Source organism: Oncorhynchus tshawytscha, linkage group LG10 (assembly GCF_018296145.1).
Source record: "Oncorhynchus tshawytscha isolate Ot180627B linkage group LG10, Otsh_v2.0, whole genome shotgun sequence".
Classification (NCBI taxonomy): domain Eukaryota; kingdom Metazoa; phylum Chordata; class Actinopteri; order Salmoniformes; family Salmonidae; genus Oncorhynchus; species Oncorhynchus tshawytscha.
Window position 1 is genome coordinate 58,546,742 of NC_056438.1, and position 19,656 is coordinate 58,566,397.

General features: G+C 43.2%; 1 protein-coding gene across 1 annotated transcript in view; it reads left to right on the top strand.

Annotated features, from left to right (window-relative positions):
• Positions 1-6,882, top strand: part of LOC112260525 (E3 ubiquitin-protein ligase HECW1-like) — a 61,186-nt gene extending 54,304 nt beyond the window's left edge. Inside the window, exons 26-28 of the mRNA XM_024435701.2 lie at positions 4,035-4,149; positions 6,158-6,356; positions 6,568-6,882. Of these exons, the coding sequence (XP_024291469.1) occupies positions 4,035-4,149; positions 6,158-6,356; positions 6,568-6,679 (426 nt within the window). The 3' untranslated portion in view covers positions 6,680-6,882. The remainder of the gene's footprint in view (positions 1-4,034; positions 4,150-6,157; positions 6,357-6,567) is intronic.
• The last annotated feature ends 12,774 nt before the right edge of the window (positions 6,883-19,656 follow it).

Below are 19,656 nucleotides of genomic sequence, written 5' to 3' on the forward strand. Positions count from 1 at the left end.
TCATTGCATAGTGCAGAAAATACATGAGAGTTCAGGGGCCTTGTTTAACAAAGTTAACCATTTTCACTGTAGCATCGGAAACGTCTCTCAAGCTGTCAGGCATTCCCTTCGCAGAAAGAGCCTCTCGGTGGATGCTGCAGTGTACCCAAGTGGCGTCGAGAGCAACTGCTTGCACGCGCGTAACCACTCCACTATGTCTCCATGTTATGGCTTTTGCGCCATCAGTACAGATACCAACAGGAGCAGCAGCTACATACGGACCGTTAGTGGAATTCCCACGAGAGAGTAACGGTTAATGTGATTGGATGTTAATTATTTGACTGGGCTACCTGTATGTGACATTGTGTTGTTATTTCGCTGAACACTAGATGGTAAAATGTTTATTTTAGCAGTAAAACGAGGCTACTCAGGCGGGAAAATATAAATGGACTGTTTGAAAATGTGAAGGAAAAAAATGTAAAAATCACATTTTTATTTGATGTACCCCCAACGGCATTGCGCGTACCCCTGGGGAAATTAATACCTGGTCTAGACATATACACATGTTCATGAAATAAAATAGATGACCGTAATCACCCCTAGACACAACTGGCTAACTTGATGGGTCATGTAATCATCTGGCAAAGTGGAGTCTTTTGTTTAGACATGTAGCTTAAAAAAATCAAATCAAATGTATTGGTCTCATGCGCTGAATAAAACAGGTACCTTACAGTGAAATGCTTACTTTTGAGCCCATAACCAACAATACAGTTTAAAAAAATATGGATAAGAATAAGAGATAAAAGTAACAAGTAATTAAAGAGCAGTAAAAGACTTTATACGGGGGGGGTACATGTAGGTAGAGTTATTATAGTGACATGTAGGTAGAGTTATTAAGTTGAAAATGTCAGTGAAGACACCAGTTGGTCAGCGCATGCTCAAAGTACACGTCCTGGTAATCCGTCTGGCCCTGCGCCATTGTGAATGTTGACCTGTTTAAAGGTCTTACTCACATTGGCTGCGGAGTTCTTGATCACACAGGCTTCCCGAACAGCTGGTGCTCTCATGCAGGTTTCAGTGTTGTTTGCCTCGAAGCGAGCATAGAAGTAGCTCATCTGGTAGGCTTGTGTCACTGGCCAGCTCTTGGCTGTGCTTCCCTTTGTAGTCTGTAATGGTTTGCAAGCACTGCCACCTCCGACGAGCATCAGAGCCGGCATAGTACGATTCGATCTTAGTCCTGTATTGACGCTTTGCATGTTTGATGGTTTATCGGAGGGCATAGCGGGATTTCTTATAAACGTCCGGGTTAGAGATCCTTGAAAGCTGCAGCTCTAGCCTTTAGCTCAGTGCAGATGCTGCCTGTAATCCATGGCTTCTGGTTGGAGTATGTACTTATGGTCACTGTGGGGACAATGTCATCAATGTACTTATTGATGAAACCAATGACTGATGTGGTGTACTCCTCAATGCCATTGGAGGAATCCTGGAACATATTCCAGTCTGTGCTAGCAAAACAGTCCTGTAGCTTAACATCTGCTTCCTCTGACCACTTTTTTATTGATCTAGTCACTGGTGCTTCCTGCTTTAATTTTTGCTTGTAAGCAGGAATCAGGAGGACAGAATTATGGTCAGATTTTCCAAATGGAGAGCGAGGGAGAGCTTTGTATGCGTCTCTGTGTGTGGCGTATAGGTGGTCCAGAGTTATTTTTCCTCTGGTTGCACATTTAACATGCTGATAGAAATTTGGTAAAACGGATTTAAGTTTCCCTGCATTAAAGCCCCTGGCTACTAGGAGCGCCACCGCCTCTGGGTGAGCGTTCTCTTGTTTGCTTATTGCGGAATACAGCTCATTCAATGCTGTCTTAGTGCTAGCCTCTGACTGTGGTGGTATGTAAATAGCTACGAAAAATATAGATGAAAACTTTCTCGGTAGGTAGTGTGGTCTACAGCTTATCATGAGATACTCTACCTCAGGCAAGCAATAGCTCAAGACTTCCTTAGTTATCGTGCACCAGCTGTTGTTTACAGATATACATAGTCTGCCTCCCCTTGTCTTACAAGACGCTGCTGTATTATCCTGCCGGTACATTGCATAACCAGCCAGCGGTATGTTGATATTGTCGTTGTTCAGCCACAAGTCCATGAGGCATAAGATGTTACAGTTTTAATGTCCCGTTGGTAGTTTAATCTTCCACGTAGCTCATCGATTTTATTCTCCAAAGATTGCACGTTTGCAGGCAGAATGGAGGGAAGTGGGGGTTTATTCGATCGCCTATGAATTCTCAGAAGGCAGCCTGACCTTCGGCCCCTCTTTCTCCGCCTCCTCTTCACGCAGATCCCGGGGATCGGGGCCTGTTCCCGAGGAAGCAGTATGTCATTCGCGTCGGGCTCGACAGAGTTATGAAAGGGAAAAAAAGGATTCTGCTAGTTCGTGGTGAGTAATCGCAGTCCTGATGTCTAGAAGTTATTTTCGGTCATAAGAGATGGTAGCAGCAACATTATGTACAAAATAAGTACAAAAATAAGTTACAATCAACGCGAATAAACGAACAAGAAAACAATCGGCTCGGGGCACGCAAAACGTTAGCCTTCATCATAGCCTAACATTAGCTACCTGATAGCTTGCTAGCTAAACAATGAACCTAATGGTGCTTTCAAGACAACAGGGAACTTGGAAAAATACAAGGTCAAATCATGACATCAGTGATCTTCAGGTTGGAAAGTCTGGGCTCTAGAAAGAGGCCCGGGTTCACGGACTTGGCATTCCGTGTTGGATGACTGTTCAAAATGATTCTTCCCAGTTGGAGCTTGTTTTGTCTGAGTTCCTAGTTGTCTTGTACGCACTGAAGTTGTAAGTCTGAGATTTCCCGAGTTCCTAGTTTCGAGTTCCCAGTTGTTTTGAATGTGGCAATAATATCAACCCATACTGATTGTCATAGCTAGCCACCATGCATAGCTAGCTAACATTAGGCTATAACTAGCAATGCAAGTAGATTTCTGAGATGTGAATAATATTTCTTCTCGAGCCAGCCAGCTAACGTTAGCTACCTAGCTAACAGTAAGCTTTAACTTGCAGTGAAAATGACTTGCTGACAAAATTAGAAACATATAATATCTGAAAATGTAGCTAGCTAGACTCTTACTTGTATACATGGATGAACGCTTCGCCCTCTCTGTCAGATGCCATGGTTGCCCTAAGTTTGTAGATGAAATTCAGAGACAGTTGTTTCATACAACAGCCTTCTGTGTTCTCTTTTCAACTCCCTCCGCATATTTGCAATCGAACAGCAGAACTTTTAACATCTCCTTAGCCATCATACTCTGTTTCCATCGGGCATTCCACTGATTTTCTTCCCCATCACTGTCATCAGAAGACTCTACAATATCTGATTCAATGAAAATGTTTTTACCTACATCAGGGATTTCCTCATCATCTGATTCATTTTCAGAGTCAGAGAGTGCCAGCATGGCACTAGCTTCTTCCAGAAAGTGGAGAGTATTAGCATCGCTTTTGTACTTCTTCATAATATCTTTCAAAAAAGCTGCGTTAGAAAGGATTATCTGCACGAGTGGCGGTCAGTGCCAAGGGAGTATGGTTATTTATTTTATTAGCATGACCTTATTTCTATTACAGCATATTGGATGACTGTCATTCATATTCCATTCGCCCAGCTCAATGCAACATCGATAGGTTTAGGCTACTACATGATACTCACATTTTCCTTGTACCCATCATGAGGCTGCTAAAACCTACAGAAGTCTAAGAATTAAAGTTTACAAGCTTACAAAGTTTAGTCAACATAGCTACTAGAACTAACACATTAGTAAACCCGCTAAAATCATGCGGTACAGTGTACAGTCAGAAAGCAGTTTAGCAGTTTCACCGGCAGGCCCGGGTGGCAATCTTTCTCTCTGTCTTTCTCTCTCTCGTTCAAATGCCTCTCCTGTGAAGTAGTGATGTGCGACATACGCCTAGTTACCTGAAACGAGTCACATACAGTATGTACACTCCTACATCGTTTTTAATGTTCTATGTTCCTGCAATATTTCTCCAGGTGGTGGACTCACGGCTGGTGTCAGTGTTCGATGCCAGAGAGTTGGAGCTGGTCATTGCTGGGACAGCTGAGATAGACCTCAATGACTGGAGGAACAACACAGAGTATAGAGGAGGTGAGCAGACTGCAGTGAAGCACATCACTGGACATTAGCTAATGGAGAATCTTCAACGAACATGCCTAGTTAATTAAAGGTTAAATAAAAAATAAATAAAAAAACGTGTAGGACTATGGTGAATGTAGTGGGTACGGGAATCTAGCCCAACATGTTTTTATGGGTAATATGTGTTTGTGAAGTTGACATACACCGTAGCCAAATACATTTAAACTCAGTTTTCACAATTCCTGACAGTTAATCCTAGTAAACATTCCCTGTCTTAGGTCAGTTTGAGTCACCACTTTATTTGAAGAATGTGAAATGTCAGAATAATAGTAGAGAGAATGATTTATTTCAGTTTTTATTTCTTTCATCAAATTCCCAGTGGGTCAGAAGTTTACATACACTCAATTAGTATTTGGTGGCATTGCCTTTAAATTGTTTAACTTGGGTCAAACGTTTCAGGTAGCCTTCCACAAGCTTCCCACAATAAGTTGCGTGAATTTTGGTCCATTCCTCCTTACAGAGCTGGTGTAACTGAGTCAGGTTTGTAGGCCTCCTTGCTCGCACATGCTTTTTCAGTTCTGCCCACAGATTTTCCATGGTATTGAGGTCTGTACTTTGTGATGGCCACTCCCATGCCTTGACTCTGTTGTCCTTAAGCCATTTTGCCACAACTTTGGAAGTATGCTTGGGGTCATTGTCCATTTGGAAGACCCATTTGCAATCAAGCTTCAACTTCCTGACTGATGTCTTGAGATGTTGCTTCAATATATCCACATAATTTTCCTGCCTCATGCCATCTATTTTGTGAAGCACCAGTCCCTCCTGCAGCAAAGCACCCCCACAACAAGATGCTGCCACTCCCGTGCTTCACGGTTGGGACTGTGTTTTTCGGCTTGCAAGGCTCCCCCTTTTTCCTCCAAACATAACGATGGCCAAAAATTTATATTTTTGATTCATCAGACCAGAGTACATTTCTCCAAAAAGTACGATCTTTGTCCCCATGTGCAGTTGCAAACTAGTCTGGCTTTTTTATGGCGGTTTTGGAGCAGTGGCTTCTTCCTTGCTGATCGGCCTTTCAGGTTATGTCGATATTGGACTTGTTTTATTGTGGATATATATACTTTTGTACCTGTTTCCTCCAGCATCTTCACAAGGTCCTTTGCTGTTGTTCTGGGATTGATTTGCATTTTTCACACCAAAGAACGTTCATCTATAGGAGACAGAATACGTCTCCTTCCTGAGCGGTATGATAGCTACGTGGTCCGATGGTGTTTATACTTGCGTGCTATTGCTTGTACAGATGAACGTGGTACCTTCAGGCATTTGGAATTGCTCCCAATGATGAACCAGACTTGTGGAGGTCTACAATTCTTTTTCTGAGGTCTTGGCTGAATTCTTTTGATTTTCCCATGATGTCAAGCAAAGAGGCACTGAGTTTGAAGGTAGGCCTTGAAATACATCCACAGGTACACCTCCAATTGACTCAAATGATGTGAACTTAGCCTATCAGAAGCTTCTAAAGCTATGACATAATTGTCTGGAATTTTCCAAGCTGTTTAAAGGCACAGTCAACTTAGTGTATGTAAACTTCTGACCCACTGGAATTGTGATACAGTGAAAGTGAAATAGTGAAATAATCTGTCTGTAAACAATTGTTGGAAAAATTACTTGTGTCATGCACAAAGTAGATGTCCTAACCGACTTGCCAAAACTATAGTTTGTTAACAAGAAATTTGTGGAGTGGTTGAAAAACGGGTTTTAATGACTCCAACCTAAGTGTATGTAAATTTCCGACTTCAACTGCATGTTGTATGTTGATTGACATTTAATTGTCAATCTTGTTAGATGGACTGAACACACAGGCCACATTCCCTTGTTGAACCAGCCGCCCTGTAGCCCCTGGTCCTAAACTGTATATGCTGTAGCCAACTTTTCTATGGCATTGCAACAATAAAGTAGTTGGCAACTGCACATCCGGTATGGGACTAGCTACCACCTCCGTTGGCCTTCTCCTTTGCAGGCTACCATGACAGCCACATAGTGATCCGGTGGTTCTGGGGGGCAGTGGAGCGCTTCAACAATGAGCAGAGGTTGCGTCTGCTGCAGTTTGTGACGGGCACCTCCAGTGTTCCCTACGAGGGCTTCACCGCACTACGGGGCAGCAACGGCCTGCGACGCTTCTGTATCGAGAAGTGGGGCAAGATCACCGCTCTACCCAGGTAATATACAGTAAACTCTTTACCCAAGACTATAATTGTATGATTAAATTATAGGCTATTATAGGTCTGTACATGCTTTGGATTCAAACTTTCCTAATTATGTTATCCTTCAAACCCCTGCATAACTTTCACATACAACGCATTTGGCAAAAAACTATTCAGTTGATGTGGTTGTCTAATGCTGATGATCTACAGTATATCTATCTTCCAGGGCACACACATGCTTCAACCGGCTGGATCTCCCTCCGTACCTTTCCTACACCATGCTCTATGATAAACTGCTTATCGCTGTGGAGGAGACCAGCACCTTTGGCCTTGAGTGAAGGAGAAAGACATTGTGCATCCCAAATGGGACCCTATTACCTGTATAGTGCCCTTAGCATTGCACTAGGTCAGGGATCATCAACTAGATTTAGCCGCGGGACAATTTTTTCTTGAGGGGATGGTCAGGGGGCCGGAACATACTGTAATTATAAATAATTTGTAGACTGCAAATTGACCACATGAATCCCAAACAGATATAATATTTCACTAAAACAATCACTTCAAACGTTGCTTACATTTGTATATGATCACAATATCTCGCTGTTATGCGTGGGAATACTTTGGAACAGATTTCCAAAGTTAAAATCACTTGGAGCTGATTTGCTGGTGTTTTTACACTCTTTTATGTCCATGTAAATAACATCATGTGCGGAACCCTGCACTAGGGAATAGGGTTCCATTTGGAAAGCAGTCAAGATCTTACTGTCGAATCCTGTGCCTCAGGACCGGGGATTCTACTGTTTGCAACACTCCCTTTTTACTGTACATTTCAATACAACAGCCAGAGGACTGTACATTTCTCTTTTTTTAACAATCTATGTACAGTGTACAAGAAAAAGGAAAAGCCAACCACCACCGCATGCATTACTCACCTATTACAATGTACCTTTGTTAAGGGGATATTGCATAAAGTAACCAAGCTGTATGCAATAGCTCTTATTTGGCCTCAGCCTATAACAGTACTCAGGGCCATGACTCAACAAATCACACCAACGAATCGGCTAGTCCATCTCTGCACCAACAGCCTCAGCTAGCATCGTCACAATCTATCACCAATCACAACCACAATTATCACTAAAGAAATGCCTCAATTCACATAATAAGAGGGAGAAAAATGCCTCAAAAACTGTCACGTGAAGAACCACTACAACCAACATTATATCAAAACGTTGTGTTCCAACTTCAGCAATTCCACTTCAAATACTGCTGCGACTGGGATTATCCCAGGATAGGACATCAGCAAAGGACTGGCTCATCATCAGCTCTCAAGGACAAAATGGCTGCTGAAGGGTATTACTACTAAAATAATAACCAAAGCATATTGTCCATAAAGAACTTCAAGTAAATATAATTTTTACCAAGATTTTGTGAACATTGTGATATATCAAGAGAGATTCCAAAATATAGCAAGACCCTCCCACAATTGCAAAATGACTGTTGGAGGATTCTAAGGATATTAGTTGTTATACTGCACTGTAACTGAAGTCAAAACGATGTGTTATCACTAAATATGTGGAATTGATGTAAACCTTGATGTTGATTGGGAAATTAACACAAACCACAGTTTCACTGTAAGTGATTAGAGTGAAGGGAGGTGAAGAAACCCACTTTATTACCAATGTCTGATCAGAAGAATAACTGTTTTGATGTGCTCCATGTGAAAACGTATTCTTTCCCCTCTTGATTTTGAGAACCATTTGATGTTTACATGAGATGCGTTTTCTCTTGTTTCAACACAATTCAGTCAGGATATTATGAATGTTTCATTATCACAAAATGTATTTGTTTCATCTGTATATGGTAGACTGTGAATAACACCACACATTATTTTGGAAATTTAAAAATATATATTTTAATGTGTTTTTTACAAGATCTTTTCAAGCATGGAAAACACAAATAAACATATTGAAGTTTTTTGTTATCATTTTCAAACACCAAGAGAGAGATGATTTGAAGTAAATTTGCAGGTATTGTGTTTAGATTGTACTGGATCTTATTCTTCCTGAATAATTGTTGCACTTGTAAGGAGTTAACACTTAGTACTCACCTGAAATAGGTATACCACTATTCAAACAAAAATCGATTATATTTTTAAATGTAACATCACTTGCAAATATAGTTTTTGCTGAAATAAATACAGTAGCATACAATGTTGTTGACCTGTTACCGCTTGTGTTTTAGCATAGTTAACATGTTTGATTTTGTTTCAGTTTATGCCTGTATGTCTACCCTTGCCCACAGCCATATGTGCTATGACATGATGAAAATGTAATTGACTCAAAATGGACGTCATGTTGGAGTGTCTTTTGTCAGTTCCAGGTTGCCATGCCACATCCTTTAGGACAGACCCCACAGGGTTGCTTTATTAATTTACCCTCATGTTGACATTTAATGCACATATGCTATTGCGACTTTATCATAATAGGATATGACAGCTGTTATAGTCTGCAAATGCCATGCCTTAACATGAAAACACTGTATATGACAACATGCCACTGTCACACAGACATAAGCCTATAACTGAGTTGATTGCAGACCAATTCAATATGTCCCATCTTTTCATGTGCATCGTTATAGTAGTTTGATATTAGAAGAGAGACACCAGAAACTTACATTAAACACTACTGTACTTACATGACCTATGTTTCTGATCCAATCTGTTCACTTTATCTCATGTTCCTTTCCTTGGACAACTAAGATTCTGGAATGTATAGTGAGTGCATTTACAGTTGCTATTATAAAATTGAAAGGCTGTAAGATATACAGGAAATGTATAACAATTTCTAATATACTCAGTAAGATGTTCCTGAAATCATTTTGAAATGACAAACTGTCAGATATACAGTACAAGATTGAAGGGAGTTATTCATGTATTTTTATTTATTTATTTTCTACACTATGTTTTTATGCAGTATGTTTAAGTTACTGTTGAAAATGTGTCTCATGCTATGCACATTTTGTGTGGCGAAGATCAAGCAATGCAATTTTCAAACATCAATCTGTTGCCTATTTTGAAAATATCTCACATATTTCCTCTTTAAGAGATGGCAGCTAGTGAACGTTTTACAACCATTATTTTGTTCTCAGAAACCCTCTGAGGTATATATGTTTCACTGTCTGGCCCCACTATGTCCTCCTAGATTTTCTTGGCCCGACAGTATTCTTTGGTTGTCTGTTGGGCTCAGTAATTCTCAGGCTGCGCTTTCAATTCAAGCAAATATACTGTTAACGAATGTCAATAAAAAAATCACTTCGTTAAGCACCTACTTTCTTCCACTAGTTTTATGAGTGTCAAAGAATAGTGATATGTTCCCAGGATATGTTCTGAACTCCCGTTCAGAAAGGGTCCTGTCAGTTCCACCTCCTAGCCCTCTCGCTCCCATTCCTATGGAGTTAGGGGGGGCCGCTTCGAGGGGTACCGGAGGAGGAGGCTACTCCTGCACCAGCTGTGGTCGGAGAGGACACACGGCCGACCGGTGCTGGAGGAGCCCGTCTGGGAGTTGAGAGGGCAGGCAGAACACTTCTCGGTCACCCCAGGTGAGTCAGCCTCAAACTCACCCAGAGCCCCCTGTTGGTCACATGTTTGTATACATTTTTTTCCTTGATTTTTCACGCTCTTCCCAGCATAAGGCGCTAGTCGATTCAGGCGCAGCTGGGAACTTTATGGATCGTGGACTCGCCCTCAAGCTGGGAATTCCGCTGGTGCCGATAGATCCCCCCTTCCCCGTGCACACCTTAGATAGCTGGCCATTAGGGTCCGGGCTGGTCAGGGAGGCCACGGTTCCACTGGACAAGGTAACGCAGGGGGATCATAGGGAGCGGATTAGTCTCTTCCTTATCGATTCACCTGCGTTTCCAGTGATGCTGGGGGTTCCCTGGCTGGCCAGTCACAATCTCAGGATTTCGTGGAGACAGGGGGTTCTCCAGGAGTGGTCAGAGGAGTGTTCAGGTAGGTGTATGGGAGTTTCCATCGGTGCCACGTCGGTGGAGAGTCCAGACCAGGTTTCCACTGTGCGCATTCCCTCTGAGCATGCCGATTTGGCTATCGCCTTCTGTAAGAAGAAGGCGACTAAATTACCACCTCATCGACAGGGGGATTGTGCGATAAACCTCCAGGTAAACGCTGTGCTTCCCAGGAGTCACATGTACCCATTGTTACAGGAGGAGACGTTGGCTATGGAGACATGTCACGGAATCTTTGGGACAGGGGTACATTCAGCCCTCCATCTCACCCGTCTCCTCGAGTTTCAGGAGAAAAAGGAGGGAGGTCTGAGTCCGTGCATTAATTATAGAGGTCTCAATTCCATCACAGTGGGGTTTAGTTACCTGCTACCTCTCATCGCTATGGCGGCGGAATCATTTCACGGAGCGTGTTTTTTCATGAAACTGGACCTCAGGAGCGCGTATAATCTGGTGCGTAATCGGGAGGGAGACGAGTGAAAAAACGCGTTTAGTACCACATCGGGCCATTGTGAGTACCTCCTCATGCGGTATGGGTTAAAGAATGCTCCAGTTGTATTTTAATCCTTTATAGATGAGATTCTCAGGGACCTGCACGGGCATGGTGCGGTTGTATATATCGATGATATCCTGATCTATTCCGCCACACGCGCCGCGCATGTGTCTCTGGTGCGCAAGGTGCTTGGTAGACTGCTGGAGCATGACCTATACGTCAAGGCTGAGAAGTGTTTGTTCTCCAAACGAGCCGTCTCCTTCCTGGGTTATCGCATTTCCACCTCCGGGGTGGTGATGGAATGTGACCGCGTTAAGGCTGTGCGTAATTGGCCGACTCCAACCACGGTGAAGGAGGTGCAGCGGTTTTTAGGGTTTACTACCGGAGGTTTATCCGGGGTTTTGGCCAGGTAGCGGCCCCCATTACCTCACTGCTGAAGGGGGTGCCGGTGCGTTTACGGTGGTCGGCAGAGGCTGACAGAGTCTTTAAACGGTTGAAGGCGCTGTTCACTGATGCGCCCGTGTTGGCACATCCGGACCCCTCTTTAGCGTTCATAGTGGAGGTGGACGCTTCCGAGGCTGGGGTGGGTGCTGTGCATTTCACAGCGCTCGGGAACGCCACCGAAACTCTGCCCCTGTGCTTTCTTTTCGAAGAAGCTTGGTCCGGCGGAGCGTAACTATGATGTGGGGGACCGGGAGTTGTTAGCTGTGGTAAAGGCCCTGAAGGTGTGGAGACACTGGCTTGAGGGGGCTAAGCACCCTTTTCTCATCTGGACTGACCACCGGAATCTGGAGTATATCCGGGCAGCTAGGAGACGGAATCCGCGTCAGGCAAGGTGTGCCATGTTCTTCACCCGATTTAGGTTCACCATCTCGTATAGACCAGGTTCCCTGAACACGAAGGCTGACGCGCTGTCCCGTCTCTCTGACACGGAGGATCGGCCCATCAGTCCTACTCCCATCCTTCCAGCCTCTAGGGGTCATCCTGGTGTGGCGAGGACAGTGCGGGGTCTTAGGGGGAAGTACTGGTGGCCCACCTTGGCTAGGGACGTGCGGTTCTATGTCTCTTCCTGTTCGTTGTGCGCCCAGAGTAAGGCTCCTAGGCACCTTCCTAGAGGGAAGTTACAGCCCCTCCCCATTCCACAACGGCCGTGGTCTCACCTGTCAGTGGACTTCCTTACCGATCTTCCCCCGTCTCAGGGGAACACCACAGTCCTGGTTGTTGTGGATCAGTTTTCTGAGTCCTGCCGTCTCCTCCCATTGCCTGGTCTCCCTACGGCCCTACAGACTGCGGAGGCTCTATTTACCCACATCTTCCGGCACTACGGGGTGCCGGAGGACATCGTCTCTGATCGGGGTACCCAGTTCACATCCCGAGTGTGGAGGGCGTCTGGTGGTCTCGGTCAGTTTGACCTCTGGTTATCACCCCGAGAGTAATGGGCAGGTGGAGAGAGTGAACCAGTAGGTGGGTAGGTTTCTGCGGTCGTATTGCCAGGACCGGCCAGGGGAGTGGTCAAGGTACGTCCCATGGGCGGAGTTGGCCCAGAACTCACTCCGCCACTCCTCCACGAACATGTCACCATTTCAATGCATGTTGGGCTACCAGCCGGTCCTGGCGCCGTGGCATCAGAGTCAGACTGAGGCTACTGCGGTGGAGGAGTTGGTGCAGCGCTCCAAGGTGACCTGGAGGGCCGTCCAGGTATCCCTCAAGCAAGCCGGTAGACGGCAGAAGAGGAGCGCTGACCGCCACCGCAGTGAGGCCCCTGTGTTTGTACCGGGGGACAGGGTCTGGCTCTCGACCTGAAACCTACCCCTCCGCTTGCCCTGCCGGAAGCTGGGGCCGAAGTCTGTGGGGCCCTTCAAAGTCCTGAGGAGGATAAACGAGGTGTGTTATAGATTACAACTCCCTTCCTATTATCGTATTAACCCCTCATTTCATGTGTCTCTCCTCAGGCCGGTGGTAGCTGGTCCCCTGCAAGAAGGTGAGGTGCGGGAGGTCCCTTCGACCCTCTGGACATCAAGGGGTCCCCGGCGTACACAGTACGTGCTGTTCTGGACTCGAGACGCTGGGTGAGGGGCCTGCAGTACCTCGTGGACTGGTAGGGGTACAGCCCGGAGGAGAGGTGCTGGGTTTGATTTTAGATTACAAAGACTTTTGAATTGACCTATGCCTGCATCAGAGTTTCTGCATATAGAAACACCCTTTTAAAATGCCTCTTAAAAGGTCCAATGCAGCTGTTTTTATCTCAATATCAAATAATTTCTGGGTAACAATTAAGTACCTTACTGTGATTGTTGTCCCCCACTGTGAAATCAGGGAAGGGACAGTGGATCTGTCTCCTTCTGTACGTTCGTTTGTATGTTTATTGGTCACACGCAATATCTCAGACAGCACTGGGCCAATTTTGACAAAACTTGAGTGAATGATGTGTCTTGCCATAGAGATCTGGCATTTACACATTACACTGATTGGCTCAAGGTGGGAGTTATAGTAGTTAACTGTGCTTTAATGCGATATCTCAAATTCCATAAATGGTCATTCTTTCACTTAAACAATGGGGATGAACCAGAAAGATCCGTTTTAGGCTACGCCTACTGGAATTCCTTACAGTTTTGTTGTTTTTAGTCCAAATAAATCACCTGGGGCAACTTTAGAGAAGGCTTAACTTGTCCGACTGCTTAGTTCACTTGCCCCAGGCAATAGGGCAAACCTTACTAGGTTCCTGAGTTTTACCTGGTTACCATCAGGTGACCTGTGGTGCCACCTCTGCTGCCTGGTGATATCCCTCCACCCATGCAAAACGAGCTGAAATTTCAGGCAGTATTTTCAAACAGCTCTTACACTGAAGGGTAATATCATAATTTTCACAATTTCATAGTATAATTCCAGCCTCATAGTGTGGAAATATAAAACACAAGAAATAACATTTTTGACTGCATTGCCCCTTTAAACTAAAGTGACTTGTAAGCTATTTCGATAGAGACGTTTTATTTTGTCTTTGAAGACAACAATAGGCTTATTTATAGACAAATCAAATATCATTTTCTCATATTTTAAAGAACATAAACAGCTATCGACTATAGCTAGTCATCAGCCCAAGAGCATTACTTGACTCAAAGTCAAATTTGTGACTTTTTAAAAGTGAATAAAGAAATTGTTAATGCTTGTTCCTATGTCCATCAATCCTATTTCATCTTTCAGTAGGGTGTAGTGTTTCCATTGAAGCTACTCAACCTGGGCTACCTACATAATGAGATCAAGGTGGGAGTTCTATGAGACTGAACTGGGGTAAACTGGGATATGGCTCCTCACCTCACTGTGCAAAAAAAGGGAGGGAGGAGGACTGGGTCAAATCGACCATCACCGGGCCATAATGTCAACAAAACAGCATGATGCATTGTTCAGAAACATAAAACATACATTTTCTATCAAATAGGTTATACATTAGGCTACCATTTTTGTAGTTTTCCTTGGGAAGGCAGGTAAAGCGATATAAGTTTTAATAAAGAACAAACCCTTATGCATGTGAAAACACAATCTTAACTAATTACTCCACGTGCTTGACATACCTCACTTTTGTTTTCAGCCGACTTCGCCGTCTTTGACAGGGGCACCCGGTTCACTTTCGGGAGGCCCGGTTTCAAAATTAATACAATCAATGCTAACCCCGTTCACAAGGGACATGCCAGGGACATCGAATTCCTTCAATTTCAAGACCCCGACCTGCTCCTTTAACTCGGAAATGTTTTGTTTTCCAAGATTGGGTGGAGATGTTATTTTACGACCAATGGAATGGTCTAAAATGAGCAAGCCCCGTCCAACCGGGGAACCGGGCGATGCAAAAATGAAGTGAAACCCAGGCTACCTAAGTATGATTCTCAATCGGAGACAACTAATGACAACTGCCTCTGATTGAGAACCTTACTAGGCCAAAACATAGAAATCCCCAAATCATAGAAAAACAAACATAGACTGCCCACCCAACTCACGCCCTGACCATACTAAATAACGACAAAACAAAGGAAATAAAGGCCAGAACGTGACACTTAAACACCGGGTGATTGGCTAGAATTACATTTGTAAATTTGGTCAGAAATGCCCTAACTGGAAAACTTCTCCAAAACGCAGTAAAAGAAAGGACACTTTGTTACGCTCTCAACAGCGTGCATTTCTGTATACAGAGTATTCATCAAGTTAACCAAGAATGATTCCACCAGCCAGTCCACGAATCATCAACGAGAGAAGCCACCCTCAGGTCGAGACGAACCGGGGAGCCACTGCGCTTCTTCTGGACAGCATCAAAACCCCAATCAGGACAGAGCCATTTCAGGACGTGTACAACGTTATACCTGGCAAAGAGGTTGGGGGTTATTAAAAAAGCTACAGGCTATTTTCTGCCTGGTGTGTAATATTCTAATCATGTTCCTAACTTGGGATGCTTTCAATCATAGTTCATGGTTGTCCTTTTCAATCAATGTTCAATGTGGTAACAACTTCAAGCACCATCCATTGGATGTATGTCCATCTAATAATTTACTATAGATCAAGGACTATTTTGTTTTTAACATAGATTCAGGTATTTGACATTGCACCAGAAAGCAAACCAAATTCTCAGGATGACAAAGAAATACAATTTCAAATCCCCATTGACTAGTCATTTTCCCCAGCTGTGGGTGCAAGACTGGCAAGTGAATCTAGCCATTGACATACCGAAAATAAAGAGAACTGAAGTCACAGGAGATGTGTCATGTCAAAGCATGGACAAAAGCATGTAATCTATTCCAAAACCATGGACACTCTTTGATTAGCACTCTTATCGATGTATCTTTTTTCATGGTTTATCTGGACAGCTGAGACAAGTTACAGTATTACAATCTTTTCCCGTGCATAACTTGTTGAGTTGTAAACTACAGTTGGCCAGGTTCAGTACTAGTGTGAGTTCATTCCCTTAAATAATGTAATTAGTCAACATAGTATCACTAACAGAGAGCCAGCACTAACACAGAGAGGCTGCTGCCTTCATACAGACTCAAATCATTGGCCACTTTAATAAATGGATCACTAGTCACTTTAAATAAAGCCACTTTAACAATGTCAATATATCTTACATTACTCAACTCATATGCATATACTGATTTTATACCATCTATTGCATCTTGCATATGCCGCTCGGTCATCGCTCATCCATATATTTCTATGTACATATTCTCATCCACCCCTTTAGATTTGTGTGTATTAGGTAGTTGTTGTGGAATTGTTAGATTACTTGTTAGATATTACTGCACAGAACTAGCACAAGCATTTCGCTACCCTTGCATTAACATCTGCTAACCATGTGTATGTGACCAATAACATTTGATTTGGTCAGTGCAACAGAGGAGTAGGCTAAGCCATGCTAATTGGGCTGCCAAGCTGTCTGCGATTCAGAGGTAATATGTTGTAATCCAGTTTGAGCCAGACCTCTCGTAGCTGCATGGTCATACCTTTAACCTGGAGATGTTGGGGAAACACACTAGTGACTTATCATTAGCGCTCTTCTGTGCTAGTTTATCAAAGTGTGTGTGTCAAATCAAATCAAATTGTATTGGTCACATACACATATTTAGCAGATCTTCTTGCAGGTGTAGTGAAATGCTTGAGTTCCTAGCTCCAACAGTGCAGTAGTATCTAAGTGTGTGTTTGTGTGTGTGTGTAGGAGTGACCAGGTGTGTATGAGTGGCCATGTGTAAAATAGCTTGTGGGAGTTTCATTTTTATAAGTTACAAGTCACACAGGCTTTATAACATGTGTTTGAGTGCTGTAATCAGGCCTCTTGGGAATGAGCAGAATTTAGTCCCTCATGGACGTTTTGCCAGGGCCAATTTTGTCCAGGTAGTCGTGTAAACACTTAGTCAGGTAAATATATATATTAAGTTATTGGTTTTTTTCAAGATCATTAATTTGTGGTGAGAGTGATCCTGTTTGGGCTGAGTGTCTTCTCACCTTAACCCACCTACCCTGTGCTTTATAATCACTTTCTCATATGCACACAGCTGAGAGCCCATGCACCTGGTCCTCAGTGTGACTCTCACTGAGGACATCAATGGGTTTATCAGCGTCAGGGTTTACAACGTCAGGCAGGGCTAAAGGCTAGAGACATACCTCTGTGAATAACTGGATCGAGGCATGGGATGGCACTACTCGGAACCTACTACTACTAACACACTTATTTACAACAGTTGGAAAACATCTTGTAATTATGTTAAAGTATTGGGTATGGCCTTATGCTAGATAGTTTAGATAAATGTTATAGTCCTTACTTGTGTATGTATGAAGACTTGATTTGCTGACTCCTGAATCTCACTGCACGTGATAAACTGAGGGTAGAGACAGTCTTTGGAGCCTTAAGCCGGGAGCCACAATGTGACAGCTAGCCAGCCAATAATACTGCATGAGGTCATTGATGAACCCAGGCTCTCTTTCTGGGCATTAAAGTGGGTAATTAAAATGAATGGTTAGGTGAGCTTGAAGGTCGCATTGGTTTAATAATGATTTAATCAAGAAGGAATGCAGGGAGACAAAGACCTATTCAGTGACCATGACAACATTCGATGGTCTGTGCCACCTTATTGCCCATTTCCCAATCATTCAATTTCACTATACATTTCTAATCAAGGGAAGACAGACCAGTTGGATGTAAATTACAATCTTGATTATCCACTAAAATGCATAATCAACATCAACAATCACTATCATCACTATAGTTAGCATTCTCTAAGACCTATTAAGAAATGGTTCATCACGTTGTAGTCCTATGTGTTTTGATCCTGTTGTAAGGGGCAGTGTGCTCATTATTAAGGCTTGTCCTTCAACGTTAAGTCCCCTATCTTTCTCCAGGGGGAGGTTTGCCATAGTGAAGAGGTGTGTGGAGAAGAGCACAGGGATGGAGAACACAGCCATGTTCCTGAGGAAGAGGAGGAAAGGTCAGGACTGCAGAGCAAGGTCCCTCCTCCAGCTTTGCTCTGCTGAGAACAGTACGCAGAAAAGAAAAGTTATGAAAATGTATGCACTCACTTTTGTAAGTCTCTCTGGATAAGAGCATATGCTAAATTACTAAAATGTAAGAGCTGAGGAGAGTCAGCAACTTACAGAAAGAAAGTTGCCACTCACATTCCTAACGGTGAATACCCCAAGCCCCACTGCAGGGAATGGGGGATTTATTGTGCAGTGAGTTGGAAAAAACACCTGTCTCCCTCTGCCTGAGTAGGAGGGTAATCCAGCTAAACCTAAACCCTGCTCTAGCATCTGAAATGCCTCGCTGACTAGAGTAGAGCAGGCTAGAGGGATGGCAGAAACCTGCAGCTTCTTACTACCATTAGGACCAGCTGCTCATCTGCTAACTATATGCACTAAAGTGACTAGTTTCATTATTAGTCCAATGACTTCAATATAAAGCTCAAGGCATTCCAGACATTGAATAGTTTGACGGTCACCATCTTAACATTGGTGAACTTTGCCTTGAACTTTCTTATTCATTTGAAACTGCATGTGCAATGATGCAATATGTTTGTTCACTGGCCCATTTTGGCTCTCAAATGACTGTAGTCAAATTCATGACATGTCTAATCAATGACTGCACAAGTCTAAGAGAGGATATTTGAAATGCTTATTAAAAATGGAATACCATCAGATGTGGGATTGTGGGTGAATATTTGTGTTAATAATTGTGTTGGGGCTGCTGTATGTCAACGGCAGTACTCATTCTGAGATATTTATAGTTCTGACCATATTACATTTAGTTTGTGTTACATTGTATTCATGTTTTCATCTTGATTTTGAAAGTGCCCAGTAAGTGATATCTTGGCTAGCTTGGCTAGTAGCTCTAATCTAGACAAATTGGAATGTGAGGGAACGTGACTTTGAAGCATCACTCTCTGCATTATTGAGTGGTCCGTCAGTGCACCGGAGAGAAAAACCAAACAGAAATGCTCTGAAAAAAGGTCATCATTGTGAATTGAATTTATCTCATACTATTTGGTTAGAGACATCTACAATACAATAGATAATGAGCATTTTCTCACTTCGGTAGTAAATAGCGTGGAACTACCTTTTGTCACATGTGCCAAATACAACAGTTGTATACTTTTACTGTGAAATGCTTACTTACGAGCCCTTTCCCAACAAATGCAGCGTTAAAAGTAAGAAAATAACATTTGAAAATAATAACACAATTGATATCAATAACAAGGCTATATACAAGCAGTACCAGTACCGAGTCAATGTGCAGTGTAAAAGTGTGTGTGTGTGTGTTTTTGTTTCATTATCCTTGAGGGTACCAGAAGTCCTCAAAGGAAAATTCTGAGAAGTAGGGTCATTTCGCCAGTCCCCATGAGGAAAAATTATATTTTAGGCTCGGGTTCATTAAAACAAATGTGACCAATAAATTCGATTTGATTTAGGGTTACAATTAGGGTTAAGGTTGGGGTTTAGGTTTAGAAGTTAGGGTTAGGTATAGTGTTAGGCTTAGGGAAAATAGGATTTTGAAAGGGAACACATTTTTTGGACACCACAAGGATAGAAAAACAAAATTTGTGTGTGAGTGGTGTCAATATGCATGTGTTTGTGTTGGAGAGTTAGTGTAAGTATCTGTGAGTGTGTGGGTTGCAATAATCATTTAGACAGGTTACCTTGGCGTCCTTGGGCACAGGGACTATGGTGGTCTGCTTGAAACATGTAGGTATTACAGACGGGGTCAGGGAGAGGTTGAAAATGTCAGTGAAGACACTTACCAGTTGGTCGGCGCATGCTCCGAGTACATGTCCT